The sequence below is a fragment of the Grus americana genome, chromosome 1 (genome assembly GCF_028858705.1).
Source record: "Grus americana isolate bGruAme1 chromosome 1, bGruAme1.mat, whole genome shotgun sequence".
Taxonomy (NCBI): domain Eukaryota; kingdom Metazoa; phylum Chordata; class Aves; order Gruiformes; family Gruidae; genus Grus; species Grus americana.
Genome location: NC_072852.1, coordinates 554,075 through 569,865, shown reverse-complemented (window position 1 = coordinate 569,865; position 15,791 = coordinate 554,075). Strand labels below are relative to the sequence as shown.

The window sequence follows — 15,791 nt, the reverse complement described above, 5'->3', positions numbered from 1 at the left end:
GCTGGTCTGAATCACACTCCTCGCAGACGGGGAGGGTTAGTTGCTAGGAAGAAAGGGCAGCCTGCTCATTGGCGATGAACCGACAGTCTTTCTTTAGAAGATGGTACAAAATAGCTTGGTTCATGCATTTGTTTTTGCGTAAGAATCTGCAAAATAGGATCCTTTGGTTGCTGGATCAGCAGACAACAAAGATGCTGAGCAATACTGCTGGAGTTTCACCTGGACTGCTTTTCTTGAAACCTGGGCAGCTGCACATTTTGGAGGTCTCTGGGCTCTTGGCAGGCAAATGAATGAAGCGGTGAGCATGCCTGTCTGAAAGCCCAACCAGATGTGCAGCCTGAGCCTGATGGAGTAGCCGTGGAGGGGTCAAGGAAAGGAAATGGAGAGACAGGGCTTATGAAGCAAACAAAGGGGTTATGAAGTAAATGAAAAACTAAGACCAAGAGTGAGCAGCAGCTCATGGGAAAACGCTGAAGGATTGCAAGACAAATGCAAGCGACTTGGCTGGATCCCCTGGCAGACTGGAGGGGCTGCCAATGTTCTGCCCGATTTCTGCCTTCAGCCAGCCTGGGGCACAGCAGTGAGGCAGGAAGCCCTGTCCGGGCTCCTCACGGAGACAGGCACGCAGAGGAAGGCAGTGCGTGATGCATTGCTCTGCCCCGCTCGTGCGATGCACACAACGCTCTATGCATCTCCCCGTCTCGCAGGCTTTGTTCTCCTCAAGGCAGAATTTCCTCCCTATGAGCATGGCATAAACGGGTCAGGACAATCAGGTCCAGGCACAAGCTTACAAGATTTTACCCACTGTCTCGATTAAGTAGTAATAAAATTAGGATCAGATTCCAACCCAAAATACACTGCTGGAAGCAGGGGCTGACTCAACACAAAAAGCAGGAGATTTATGACTAGTGACCACTCCACACAGAATCACAGAATCCTTTAGGTTGGAAAAGATCTTTAAGATCATTGAGTCCAACCGTAAACATGTTTTGCTGGGATTAAAAAATGAACCTGTGCACTCCAATATGAAGAGATGGCTTAAGCGTCTGGACCTCCTGAGAGAGAGGCTTTGAAGGAGAGCAGAACAAGCAACAAGCCCAGAACGTAAGGAAAAAAGAGACAGTATCTCTCTGCAAGGAGAGCAAGGGCCAGATGTTCCAGTCTATTATGGTACTTTAGAGCTGCAAATACTTGCAAGACTGGGACTTGGCTGGTCTAAGGGCCTCGGCATAAGCTGTGAGGGCAAAACTTTAAACATGCTTCTTCTGATGCTTGCATTTCTGTTGATAGGTGGCATTGCAGGATTGAGGTTACGTCTCTCCACAGCTCCAGGCTCCCTCTGCCACAGCTCAGAGCCAGAAGAAAATCCGAGGTGGAGAAGCGTGAGGGAGCTGGGCGGCCTCGCAGCAGACGCTTCTGGGATCAGCAGGAGAGAAATTCCACGGGAGAGGAGCGAGCAGGTGGCGCACATGGCTACGTGCAGGCTGCAGATGGGATGACGGGTTGTTCATGGGGGATTATGTGATCAAAGGCTAATCACCACAGTCGTAACGGAGCAGGGGTGTCGGTGGAGCACCCTGGCTCTGCTACCCCCAGGCTCAGCCCCCGGTCTGCGCTCGAGCCCCGTGGGATGAGGCGGTGGGACCTCCCTCCGGGTCACCCTGCGGACTGAGGGGAGCTGCTGCCTGTGCGGCATTACGGGATGATGAGTCCCCTGCCACAGGGACTCATTATGGGATGCCGGGAGGAGCATTCTGGGGTTGTGCCAGACCTACAGAGCTGCTCAGTGAAAGGACCAAAGGCAGGAAAAGCGAGGGAAGATGGTGGATCAGGCAAGAACAAGCACGGGAGAAGAGCGGGAGAAGGGTGTGGAAGAGGCCAGCCGAGTGTCAGGCTGCTGGTCAGTACGCTTGTCACCATACCCTGTGCCTGGGCACCGCAGTCTGCCACGGCTTGTCACTGCACTGCTGCTAACCGACTTTCTGGGCGAGGGTGTGCGCATGAAGGTATAGCTGCCAGCAACTGGGGAAGGGGCTGTGGGTGGTAGGGCCCAGAGGTGCTGGGGTGCCAGCAACTCCAGAGACAGGACTGCATGCATATTGTATGTCGATGCACGTGTAGGTGCATTTAATTTGCTAGGAATTGTCAAGCTGGACTGGCCCATGAGTAGGGTAAGAGGCTTGGAGCCAGGGATCAGAGAGCCCCTAGACCTGGGGCAGATACTGGAGAGACTGGGGGTCTGGGAATTTGCTGCTGGAGGGACCAGATTGACCAGTGGGTTTGAGAGTCAGCTACTGGTAAGGCCCTGTGTCTGGAGCAGCTGCCAGGGAGACCAGGGGACTGGAGACCAGCTCCTGTGGGGACCAAGTGTGTAAGGTCTGGGGAATCCAGTGCACGTGTGTGTGTGCACGTGTGCGTGTACATGTGCACACGTGTGTGTCAAGAGATCCGAGTGCCGGCAAGGGGGTTTCAGGGGTTCACACGCTCAGGTGCCAGCAGCTGGGGAGACTGGGGGAGCTAGGGGCCAGCTACTGGGCAGACTGGAGGTCCAAGGCCAGCTACTAGAGGGATCCATATTGTATATACACACACATATATGTATATATTCTCTTCTGACAGGCTTTCATTCTGATCAGCTGGGGAGGAAGAGGGTCAGGCCATTTGTGCTGTGTGCGTTTGCACGATGCTGTGTGTTTTCCGATCCGTGTGGCAGGCTGTGTGCCTACGTGTGTGCTGTCCATATGTGTGCGTGTGTCCCCATGGGGAACGCGTGCTCAGCCCGGGTACTGACCAGACCAGGGAACACGGAGCTGCAGCAGCCTAGCATCTATTGGGTGACTGGATGTAAAGCTCCCGACAGCTACCGGGGAGCTCTCACTTTCCTTCTTCAAGATTGTCTGCTCCTCCTGGAAGGTTCTGGTGAAATTTTCCACCTTTATAATATTAGGCAGAGGTTTCCTAGTTAAACGTGAACAGAGACCAGTCTTGCTGAAGAAAGTATCAGGTGAGGACACCAGCACTCACCAAATCAGCATCCAGAAACCATCCAGCCATCCCATGGACCTCACTGACAAAGCCACCCCAACTTGCCAACCAAGCAGGCTTCAGCCTGCCGTGTTGGTCCAGGCCGGTCATGGCTCTCCCTTGCACAGAAGGTGCTGGTGAGAAATGGAGGGTAAAAAGGCTGGGGAAGCAGTGTGGCACAGACCAGAGGGCTCAACCAGAGGGCTGGGACATTGCAGTTTAAACACGGTACAACTCGGTCAGGTCTTGTACTACAGTTGTTGTAGGTTGGTATCAATCAATCGAAAAGCCTTAGTGCTAAATGTTGAATTTCCCCGAAGCTCTGCTCCCACTTCAGGGGCAGATTCCCCTCTGCCCACCTCCACAAAGAGCCTCATGGAGGAACAGGATCTGCTGGAGCAGCCACGGGACCACCCCTGCCAGCCACCCCTCTCCCAGCTTCAGAGGCTGATCTCACTGCTGATTTAGTGAGAGGAAGACCAGGGCAGGTCAGGGCTGGGAGCTGTAAGCAGTGTCCCTGCCACCTGGTCCTGGCACAAAAGACCCATTTTGTGGTACCGGAGGAGCTGTTCCCCACCGCTGGGCAAGGTCAGCTCTCACGTGGAGACTGTCACTGTCACCAAACACTTCTCCGCCTGCAAACACCTCTCAGGACCATTTATTTGAGTGTGCTAACTCCTGCGTGAAAGCATCTTGTGTGTATCTGGCTGTCTAGCACTGATCTCCAATACCAAGAAAGCTTTAAAGCTGAAAGACTAATGATTAATTTCAGCAAGAGATGGTCTCAGGCTACAAGTTACAAGGCTAGAAATGAGGTTTCACACTTAAAATGCCCATGCACCTTCCATCTAAATTTAACACATCCCTAATCCATACACTTGGACAGGCTGATGAAGATGGTCCCAGAGAGCTGTACAAGGCTTCAAGCTGTATCACAACATCTCCCCTCCTGAATATTGCCCTTGGGATGTGGCTTTACATTGCGGCAAAGCTGCTGTGCTCATTCTAAACCCACCTCCAGCTTCCCTTCCCAGGGAAAGCACACATGCCTATTGCTCCACTTGCCATAGATTTAATGATCACGCAGCCACGGGGGAAGTCAGCTCAGCCAGCTGATCCAAGGGCAATGGTAACCTGCTGAGGGCAGGTTATCAGCTAAATACATTTATTCTGCAGCTGAACATCCAAACTGGGAGGGAGGGGAGAGGGACTGTGAGTCTCAGCTGGGACGAGGATGCTCTACTGCAGCACTAACCTCATCCTCGCACCCCACGTGCCTTTGTACGCATTTCAAATTCTTCCTTGCTTTGTAATGTTTCTAATACTACATATCAGAAAAAGTATCAGCTCTCTAACGATTTTGTCAGGTTTATGACAATGGGTACTTCCCTGGCATTCTTTAGAGGCTGCAGGAGACACCCCAACCACGCAGGCGACGTTGCCGGCAGCAGGCTGCTGGGGTCACGCAGCCTTTGCCAGGACCCTCCTGCTCACAGCTCTTGGGGGACTTTCTGGCTGCAAGAACTGTGCCCATGCGCAGGACAGACAGAGCCAACGGCCCTACCGGGAGCTGCTCCCCAGAAGGTCTGGTGCGAGCACGAGGGCAAATCTGAGCCCCACTAAGAGCAGACAGGGGAGCAGAGGAGAGGCGTGCTCTCCCCACTGAATTAAGGCCAAACGCCGACCTGCACCTCTGCTGAGAGACCCCCAAGCCCAGCTCCGCTCTCCCCTTCCCCTGTGCTCCACCAGCCGTGGCATTCCCTGTGCCTGGGGCAGCACGTGGCTCCACGTCCCCGCACGTTGGCTGCCGGTCCTCCTGCCTGCCCGGCAGCAGCTTGGGCACGGCACCACGCGTGGGACTCCCCGATGTGGATGAAGGGCACAGCACACGCAGCACCCTGGCATGGACACGTCACGGCCGGTCCCTGCTTTGGGCACAGGCCTTCCATCAACTACGTATTCAATGTCAAGTCCGTTGCTGTGTCTGTGATACTCGCTCCAGAAAAAGTATTGCTAGAAAGGTCCCACAGAGCACTGATGGGAGCTGCAGGGTGCATCGACTGACTGCCCGGGACAGAGGTGATGACCACCCCTGGAAAAGAGCATTTGTCAGCGTAAGCTCCAGACCGCAGAGCGAATCACAGCAGCTGAGCTGAGCAAAGCCTCAGCACCCACCTCCCCAGTCCCAGGAGCACTTCCACGACCAGTACAACTTCACACGTCTACCTGCCAGAAGCGTGCAGCTCTGCTTGCCTTACACCACACACAACCTACAGCACACCACCATCACCACGTTGGACCAACGCAGGTTTCATATCCTACGTTACCGGGCTTAAAGCCTTGTGGTTTTTGCATGGGAAGATGCGAGAAAGCAAAATCCCACGGGATGTCAGCCTTTCCTCTGACCGTACGGACTGCCTGCCCTGGAGAGACTCGCAGCGAAGCCCCACCACGCCACCCACCTCAAACCTTACACAACGTTCCCCTCCCATCCCATCGGTCACTTCACAGACTCGGTGTCAATTCGGCCTCACGCCACCTCTTCTGCCACCGTGGCTCCCTTGGAAGGGGCAGGATTCATCTCACATCCCATCCTGCACTGACCGTGCAGACCTCTCCGTTTGAAACAAACTCTCCGGGATCCCTTTACAATTAAGGCACAGAAACGGGCATCTTGACTGATGATTCACAAACACTTTAATCATTTCTCAGCTGCCTTATTGTAACAGCCTTTTCTCTGGCTTTAAGAAATGCAGACTTGGCCTATTCATACCATACCCAGTTGGCACAGATTCTGAACATAATTTTCCTTTGCAAGTACCACAGTAATGTCTCCTACACTTTCCTCCTATAGCGAGGAGACTCCCTATAAACATTAACAAATTAATGCTATCATTCTCTTTTAAACCACTCCTTAAAACTATCCTCTGCTACGTTCACTACAAGATGAAGCGATACGCCAAGACTGCTCCTTGCAGTGTCATCGCACTGTCCAGAGACAGCGACACCAGCGCGGGACCACCCCTGCCATCGGTGTGCTGGGACACGGCGTCACCGCCCGTACTGCCGCGCACCATACGGCACCGACCACAACGCGTTCCTGACCTGTCGCTGAGGTTCTGGGCAGACACTAATACAAACAGTAACAAAATAATAATGATGCCAAGCTGCCGGACAAGGAAGCGCTGCTGCTGCTGCTGCAGACCTGCCGGCCGGCGTCAGAGCCATGCCCCGGCTTTCTCCCATCTCCCGCCTGCGCCCCAGGGAGGCTGCACCTCTATTTCACCTCGCGGTGCCTTGCTGCTGAGCCCTCGAGCCACTTGTTTAATGTGAATTGCCGGTGACTCTAGTCCTTGCTTTCTTTGTTTTAAACATAATCAGGAAAATCCAGTCGGCTGTGGCCTCGGAGCAGAGCGAAGGCAGCACGCAGCCTCCAACATCGCCTTCTCGAGAAAGGGAAAGGCCAAGGGGGAGATACAAGAGCAGAGCCCGACGTACCTGGTCAATCTAATTCTTCTTGACAGACCCCAAGACTTGTACCACACTGGGCAAAGCTGCAATAAATATCAGTACAAAACAATCCTGATGGGCCTCCAGAGAGGGCATCTAATGAGTCTTTTCTCCAGCCTCCATTTTCCCCATAATTTCAGTTAGCAGAAGGGAACCTGTCAGCTCATCTTCTAGCACAGAGAGCATGTATCTGCTTGAATTACTGTACCTGAAGAACATTTTTTCATCAAGCCATCCAGGCAGCAGGCATTTCAGTAACAATTATTACACAGCTCTCAAAACCCCTTATAAAGGAAAATAATTTTACGCAAGACGCAGGCCCTTGTCCTGCAGAGGAGGATGCTGCTGGCAGCGCCCGGGCTCACCTCGATCAGAAAGTCTCCCGTGCGAAGCCCTGCTCTCCAAGCGACACCTTCCACATCCACTGATTCCAGGTACTGGAGCGCTGGGAAGGCTGGGGTTGGGGTGAACTCCTCAATTGGGGTTTCAGCTACAAAACACAGAGAGAGAGAGAGAGAGATTGAGACAGCGTGGCCAAAAGCAAGCAGTAGCTGGACAAGAATGTCCAGGAGCCTGGGAAAGTCTCTATATTTTGGTTCAGAAAGAACACGCATGCAAGGCTCAGCTTGACTTCAACGCAGGAACCAGAGCTGATGCTACATGTCTACAGTGTTCATCAGCTTAGACCCTGAGATAGCCCCTGGGCCTCCTGGACTGCTGTGACTCCCAGAGTCAGGTTATGTTCCCACAAGGTCCCTAAAGCCTCATCCATCTACCAGTACCACAGACGAACCAAGAACAACATCTGTGAACGATGCCAGGAGGGGTGGAACTCACTCCTCCCATGTCTACGTCGGAGTTACCGGCTCCAGGCCTCTTCCACAGTCAGCAGAGGAAAAAAACCACGTGCCCCATCCGCCTGTGCATTCCTGGTTGGAAAACCTGCTCCTGTCCGCAAAAGAACACCAGGGAAGGGACTTTCTAGGATGGACCCAGGCTGCACACTTACATTATCCAGCTCCAGCCCACCTTGCTTCACTGCTCATCCAGAATGAAGGCATTTTGGACAGGGGATGCTCAACTTACAGCAGAGGGGAGCTTGTGTGATGTGTGCTACCTTGTGTGATGTCACGAAGGAAGAAGCTTCCTTTGTCTGTTTATCAAGAGGACACTGTTGCAGATGTTTAGAAACATCAGATCCATTAAAGAAATGAAGCAGAAAGGCCACAGCTACTCTACACATCTGGCCAGACTCTGGTCACCTGAAACCACGAGTGGTACCCAGGCGGGTTGCTGGCCCAGCACAGTGTATGAACTGTGGCTGTTTCAGGCGCTGGTCATGATTCTCTGAGAAGGTTTTTCTTTTCGCCTTCATGTACTGGGAACAGACCCGCTGCCAGAATACCTCCTTTCGTGCAGAGGGGATTCGTGTGTTGCTGCACGAGACCACAGCATTGGATCAGGGAGGACTTCTTCACTGGGCCTTATGTGACTGGGAACACCTGAAGCAGATCCAGAAGCTCGAGACATCCCTTTTCTGATGGCATGCAATCTCATCAATGGCTTTCACGCGCTACCAGACAGATGGCCGTTCCTATTAGCCCATGCCATTTCCAGATGAGGAAAGAGAGAAGTTACCCTTCCAAGAAAAGTGCTGCTTCTCGGCACTCCGACACCTGGCCACTTGTTTGCGCAGCCTTCCAGGGAGCACTACCTATAGGTCATTCCAGCCCACCCCCACTTAGTGGCAGTCCCAGGACCAGAGAGGGGCTTGTGCCACCTCCAGTGATCTACACTGGTTTCGGAGCTGTTCTCATCTGGTAGCAGCCTCAAAGGCTGAAGATGGGTGACCAGATACAGGAGTACTCAGTGAGTGAGGGGTGACGGTGCAGTCCTGAAGCTACCTGGGCCAGCTAAGCTGTTTTCCCTGCCTGCAGGAACAGGAGATGGTGTTCCACATCACCTGACCGTCACCGACAAAGAGAAGTATTGCCGCATTAGGAATAAGCGGCTGAAAGCTCCAGACATGCTCCGACAGATCGGCGCTCTCCTGAAAGCGTGACACTGGAGGGTCAGCGAGTGGGTTTTACTCTTCCTTGACCTGGGACAGCCACTTTGCTCAAGGCTAGCTGTCAAACAAGAGATCGCAGCTGTACGGCACAAGTCCTGCAACAGCACTACAGCAGTCATTCTGCTGAGTCGCTCTTGAACACAGTTAAATCAGCGGGAGGAGAGGGGCTAACGAGCCATTGTTTCGTCTAATGATGCAGAGTGTGCCATGCACCAAAAGGCACTAGTGCCCGAAACATCTACATTTTGGCTGCTGACCAGTGGCTTGCCAACAGCATGGCACTGCCACTTGCACAGGGTCAGCTGAAAAGCGTGATGCACAGCTTCTGGCACCGATGGTGGTGATGCCGATTATCTCAGTCCACTGCTCTATACAAGTAGTAAGTTTAGGTCTAGCGGTCTTGACTGGGTGTGTAGAGACTCCTGGCAGATGGCATATTTGATGTTGCAATGAATTGCTTTGCATTACTTTCTCTGAAGGGTAATTAATACAGGCACATAAAGAAGGGCTTGCAAACCAGCACCAAGACCAGCACAAGAGACCCTCAGAGCTTGGCTGTGGTGGCTCGTAGTGCCCTACCCTCAAGTAGAGTAATTCTCACGTGTGCAGGAGAGAAGCTGAAGCTGGTTGGTAAGAAATGCAATGGCGAGGCCCCAGTTGTGTGAAGCAGTTGGCTCAAACATATGCAGAGCTGGAATTCAGAACAGAGACACGCTCCCCAAACCCAGGCCAGGCGGGCAATTCTGGGGCCAGGTGAACTGAAAGCTCTCGCTCAGGGCTTTTCAGTGGACTGACGGAGGTGTCTTTCTCACATGAAATCTTTAGCCTGTGCAGGATTCACTGTCTCATCTTCATTCAGAAGAGCCAGTGGTAAAAGGACACTCTTTGCTAGTGTAGGGAGCAGGAGGCACTGAAGGATCCAGGCTAACTGTCTAAGAAATCCAACACCAAATGTCTTCTTCAGTGGCTGATGATGCCTGAACAAACCATTTGCCTTGGAGACGTGTAACAAGCGAGTCAGAAAAAAACCCACAATTATCTCATCTGATATCATGCCTGACAAGGGCCACAGCCTTCAGCAAAGGTCCCTGTAGGTCCACCTCTCACCTTGGCTGATCTATGCAGAAAGCGTGGTTTATTTTTGTTAGCAATATCGATAAAGATGTATTGTATCAACAGGCCTAGATAATTTAGCCATCACTCTAGGTCTACTATCAAAACAACATATTTTTAAAGAAAAAGCTGTGCGAAAACCCTAATGAAGCAGTAGATTTAATAACAGTCAGTGGATGATCTTGTGCATACATCTCCTTTGATGTCAGGTCACTCCAGTAAACGTGACTTACATTCTCTTTCATTTGTGTAAAATGCAGAGACACTAATTTTATACAGATAAAAATATTTCCATCATTTATCATACTACTTCTTTATTATTTTATTTGCAATTTTTATGCAAGATTTTTTCTGCTAACTCAGCCATCAGCTAGCACCAGAGCAAGACGAAGTTTGCCTGACAAGATGTTAATAAGTTGAATGCTTAGATGTTTTTTATCAACAGCTTTCCATAACTTCTTGCTTGGATGGAAGCTAGCTTAAGTGGCAAACAGTTGACAAGTCACCCTACCTATTTTTAGAAATGCCAATGTGACATTTGATTTCTCCAAATCCTTCATGACTTCCCCAGTGTTAAATTCAACTCTTTGGATCACTGTTGACCCATAAGTTCTTTCAACAGTCTGAAGTTCAAAGAACCACAAACATGACCTTGCTGCAGACTGTAGCGGCAAAACTAGGCGCCCATTAACTTAGGGTAGGTGCAGGCCCAGAAGGATATCAGGTGTATGGTGCGAAGGAGGTTGTATATTGCCTGAACCTCTGAAAACGAGAAAAGGGGAGACTGAGGCTCTCTGAATGTCAGGTAAATTATTTACACAGTGATAACGAGACACGCGGTCTCTGAAGAAGATCAGTGCTGCACTTCACAAAACATACCAGTACTGCCCTCTCATCATACATGCATCACGATCAAGTCATGAAAAGGCTAAGCGGAAGTCCTGATCCCTGGGGAGGACAGAGTTGGACGGATGACAATTTAATTGGTTTCCTAGCCAGGAGAAGGAGCCTGACGTGAGCAAACCATGTTATCACAGCGGCTCCAGATACCCCCATCCCATCAGGCTTAACCCCGCTGCGATCCCATGGCTGCACAAGTCAGAAGCGCTGCCCCGCGTTTCCCCACCACGGGGCTGACGACAGCCTGCAGACGGTGGGGAAATCCCTAATCATAGCTCAGAGAAGAGTCGTCTGAGGGATAGTTAGAGGATGCATTTTTCTTATTGGTAATCAAAGATATAAACTCATAGGGAATACAGATAAAATTAACTTAGGAAACCCAGCTTTATAGCCAATTTTGTCCCCTGCGTTATTGATGTGTTACACGAGGACTCCAGGCACACCATTTTCCGTGGGCTGGAAGCCATATATCTACGGTAACTGCAGCCGTGATACACGATTCAGTAAACAAGAAAATGCATCTTGAAGTCAGAACTGTATCCTTATGAAACAAATACTAGAAGCGTAATTTAATGCAGGAGGGGGAAAAATGTAGACAAGAGGAAGCAGCCAGCTCTCCCCTGCTACTGCCTGAAGCCCAGCACTCGGTCACAGGGAACAAGCAAGAAGTTCTAGCAATGGACAAGTGAACATAAACTTCCTTGCAGAGAACAGGTCTGCAGGGCCAACTGCTCCAGCTGTCTCCTAGGGCCACATCAGGCAGTGGATGAGGAGCTGAGACCTCCAGGCATAGGTGCCATCCAGCACTGGAAGGCTGCGGGGAGACCTTAGAGCCCCTTCCAGTCCCTGCAGGGGCTCCAGGAAAGCTGGAGAGGGGCTGGTGACAAGGGCAGGGAGTGACAGGCCAAGGGGAATGGCCTGAAGCTGCAGGAGGGCAGATGGAGATGGGATGTGAGGCAGAAATCCTTCCCTGTGAGGGTGCTGAGGCCCTGGCACAGGGTGCCCAGAGAAGCTGTGGCTGCCCCTGGCTCCCTGGCAGGGTTCAAGGCCAGGTTGGATGGGGCTTTGGGCAACCTGGGCTAATGGAGGGTGTCCCTGCCCATGGCAGGGGTGGCACTGGGTGGGCTGGGAGGTCCCTGCCCACCCAAACCAGTCTGGGATTCTATGGTGATTCTATGATTTCCCATCTGCCTCAATGAACTCGGAGGCTCAGCAATTCAGGGGAAACCCACTGTTTACTGGAGTCCACAGCTGCGCTTCCTCGTTTCAGACCTTTCCCTTACAGCTGCTTTTAGTTTTTATTCAGTCAGTGCTGTGCTCATACCTGGTCAGTACTGAGACTGCTCTGTACTTTATGGCAAAGGGAGAATATTCTCCTGCAGTACAGAGCAATTAAAACTTCCCGGGTAAGTGCCACAAAAGTTGTAACACCAGCTCACCACCTGAAAGCCCAACCCTGCCTTGCGCGTTAAGCTGATGGGTACTGGGCACATCGTTTTCTCAGAACAGAGCAGAACTAAATGAAACGCGTGTTGACAGCAGCCCTGTGGAGCAGCCACGTGCAGGAGGCCTCGGTGATGGCAATGTCTCCTTCCAAACCACCAGACTGTGTGGAAAGGGGCAGAGGCAGAACACCGCTCTGGCAACAGCAAGGGATGAACAGAAACCCCACTGCTGTGGGAGAACCCCAACTGCCACCCCTCTGTCCCCACGGCAGTCTGTCCCGCCCACACGCCTGACACAGGAAAGCCGTGCCATGTGTCATGGGCGATGGAGCCCTGCACGGGATGCGGTGCTGCACACAGCGCCTGAGCGTGGCTGTACGGACACCCGCACGCTGCCTGCAGACAGCACGGCCTTTACAACACCCTCGAGTCAGTACTGGCCACGGGAAGTGGTGGCTCAGAGCAAACCTCAGGAGCACTCCCTGCCCGTTCTTCCCTGAAAGCTGGCCGTTCGGTGGTGGTGGACAGATGCCAACGCCGACAGCCCTGGAGCAGGCACCAACCCGGCCCCAAGATGCTCGATCTGTCTGTTGGGCTGTTCTGCTGACAGCCGGGACCGAGGAGCAGGTTGGACACACAGGGATGGACAGAAGAACAGATTTGGTTTATTGCCCTGACCTGGGCTGTGGTGATCAGAGCTGTGCAGCAGAACTCCCTGCCAAACAGCCCATCATGTCATTCAGGTACCTTAGCAAGCTTTTTCCTGGTTCCTGACACTCCTTTTTGCTGCCCCAGTTTCCCCCCCAAATGAACAATCTGCCTGTAGCTACTTTTACACCACTCACCCCAATTCTGCTACATCTGCACTCAATCTGGTATTTCCAATACCATGACCTAGGTAATGCTGGCCTCACCCGCTATCACCGAGAGGTCACCCCCGAAGGTCTCCCGTATTCCCTCTCAGTTATCTGTGAAGCTTGGCCCCTTCTAGCACCGCTCCCCCTCACACACGGACAAAGTCCAGCCATTCCTCCAAAGCGCGGCCCGTGACTTCGCCAGCTCCCTCAGCGCGGTCACGTCCAACCCCTCCTGTCACGTCCAGTTGTTCTCTGCTCCCTGTTCAGTCAGCGTAACCCCGGCCTCGCCAGCAGCCCAGCCATTCGCCTACAGCCCCAACACCAACGAAACAAGAAATTTTAACCAGAACAACCCTCAGCGTCCAGAGCTGGTTGTAGCCCCGGTGACGGAGGAGGAGGACACCCATACTCCTTACACAGCCCTGGAATCCCGACCTGTCTCTCACGGAGGCCCAACGATGGCTGAGCGCAGCACATCAGCCACCACAAAAGCCGGCTTGGGACCAGACCCTCCAAAACACCGTTTCCAGATCAGAGCCCGTGGGAAAGCTTTAGGACAGAAGTATGTAATTCAGTGACAATTCATCTGCAAGTGCCTATCCAGGAAGGAAATAAAATCGAAGGATGCTCTCTTATCCAACTGGCAAGGGCAAAACTAATTCAAAAGGTTTGGAATTAAATTACAGAAATTCTCGCTGGTAATGAGGTAAAATTTCCTAACAAAGAGGTCTACTGTTCATTGCAAAAGCTCATGACTTTAAATCTTGGGAGGTATAATTCGTACCTCTCAAGGAACTATCACATTAACACTGCAGCTTTGGTTGTGCAATTCGATCACGGCGGCCATTTCCTGGTCTTAGAAACCCTCAGTCCGGGCTGTCTCATACCAGGGACGCCAGCTGCGCCCTGCAGGACCCAGGTGACCAGGGAGCCCCGGGGTGGCTTTGAAAAGCCCCTCAGCACCAGAGGTCTGAGGGCAGAGGCCCTGCAGCACCCCAATCCTGCCCTTTGGCACAGGCGCGCTGAGCCCCCAGACGCCAAGGGAAAGGTCCCTGAGAGGGGTCAGCTCTGCCTCCACCACACCGCTGGCAAGATGGCACCAGTGCTGGCACACAGCGACATCCTGAAGGGACACCCATGGCACAAAGCTGGTTCAGTGGCACCTGCCATGGCCAGAAGCATGCCCAGACCTGAGAGCTCTCGTCTCTTCCCTGGGCTGCCCAGAGAAGCTGTGGCTGCCCCTGGCTCCCTGGCAGGGTTCAAGGCCAGGTTGGATGGGGCTTTGGGCAACCTGGGCTAGTGGAGGGTGTCCCTGCCCATGGCAGGGGTGGCACTGGGTGGGCTGGGAGGTACCTTCCAACCCAAAGCAGGCTGGGATTCTATGATCTCCACGAGGAATTGCTACCCAGAACCTGATACAGTAAACCCCAGCCCCGATTTTGACTGTTGCAGCATCACAGCTGATCGCACTTCAAGAAGCAGGCTTCCAGGGACCCCCAGCAGCCCACAGGCAAACTGCATCCTGGGGGCATCAAACACAGCAAACCCAGCTGGTCCAGGGAGGAGATTATCCTGCTGTATCTAGCGCTGGTGCGGCCTCACCTCGAATACTGTGTTCAGTGCTGGGCCCCACCATTTAAGAAGGATGCTAAGGTCTTCAAATGTATCCAGAGGAGGGCAACAGTTGGTGACAGGGCTGGAGGGCATGTCCTGTGAGGCGTGAGTGAGAACTCTGGGCTTGTCTGGTTTGGAGAGAAGGAGGCTGAGGGGCGACCTCATTGCTCTCTGCAGCTTCCTGAGGAGGGGACATGAGAGGGAGGTGCTGAGCTCTTCTCCCTGGGATCCGGGGACAGGAGCAGCAGGAACCTGCCTGTGGCTGGATGCTCAACAGAGAACAGGTACTAATGGAGTATGCGTATCTGGGGGCAGGGAGAAAAGAGGTGTACAGCAGTTATTTCAAATCAGCTCCAGAGTTTTTAAATTTCTAAGGCTACTATAAAAGGTGTGTCGTAAGTGGCATTTGCCATACGTAGACTGTACTGGGCCTTGTTTCTACTTTTCCATTAGATCTCCACAATGAAGACACCACCTGTAACAACACAGATGACAGACTTGTGTTTGACGTGCTCTGTCTGAACATCTCCAGCCCCAATTTCTGTCCATCCTGAGGGTCACAAAGTGTCACAGTACTCCTCTGCACAAGTTCTGAAAACCACCAGTGAGCTCTTCCATTTCCATGAAACATTATGATTGCATCCCAAAACTTGCTGCAGGGCTTTAGGACAACCTCCCTTTTGCCCCAGACCAACAGCAAGGTCCTCAAGCTTGGGCCGTGCTTCCCTCACCGTAGCTCTCCTCATGCCCCCAGGACTGTGCAGGGCGGGAGCTGCGGCTCTCAGACCCCCGTCAGGTCAAGGAGACCCAGCACCAGGCACTTCACAGCACCAGAACACAGCTGGCACAGGCTTCTGAGCCCAAGGTCTTCACCCCACGTGCTAGACAGGAAACAAAACTACAACTCCCTCAAATGATCCACTGATTGCTACAGCTCCAGGCATGCTCTGCACTTGGATCACTGAATTCACCAAAGGAGATTTGTCTCAGTGACCACAATACCAGCTGCTCTGGCTGGTCTTTACACAAAAAGAGATGCAAACGCAAACATCTGATGCTGAACATCAAACTTTAACCTTCCTGCACAGAAAATGCTGCGAAAAACCAAGTGGGAGTTTGTGAAGCGAGCAGACCATGTCCACACAGAGATCCTCCCTAGCCTGAGCCCTGAGCTCTCTGCACTTTCCCCCGCAGAGCCCGTGCAGCCAGAACTCGCTCTTGGCCGTGGGACCGAGTCACTGGCCAAGGGCACCAATG

At 52.6% G+C, this 15,791-nt stretch overlaps 1 protein-coding gene across 9 annotated transcripts in view; it reads right to left on the bottom strand.

The window, feature by feature from the left end:
• The window catches only part of SHANK3 (SH3 and multiple ankyrin repeat domains 3), a 383,466-nt gene that overhangs the window by 73,596 nt on the left and 294,079 nt on the right, over nt 1-15,791 (bottom strand). For all 9 annotated transcript variants that reach the window (XR_008574833.1, XR_008574834.1, XM_054811562.1 and 6 more), the window contains exon 17: nt 6,900-7,024. Coding sequence is in view for 7 of the 9 variants with exons in the window: in XM_054811562.1 (XP_054667537.1) it covers nt 6,900-7,024 (125 nt within the window). In the remaining 2 variants the exon portion in view is untranslated. The remainder of the gene's footprint in view (nt 1-6,899; nt 7,025-15,791) is intronic.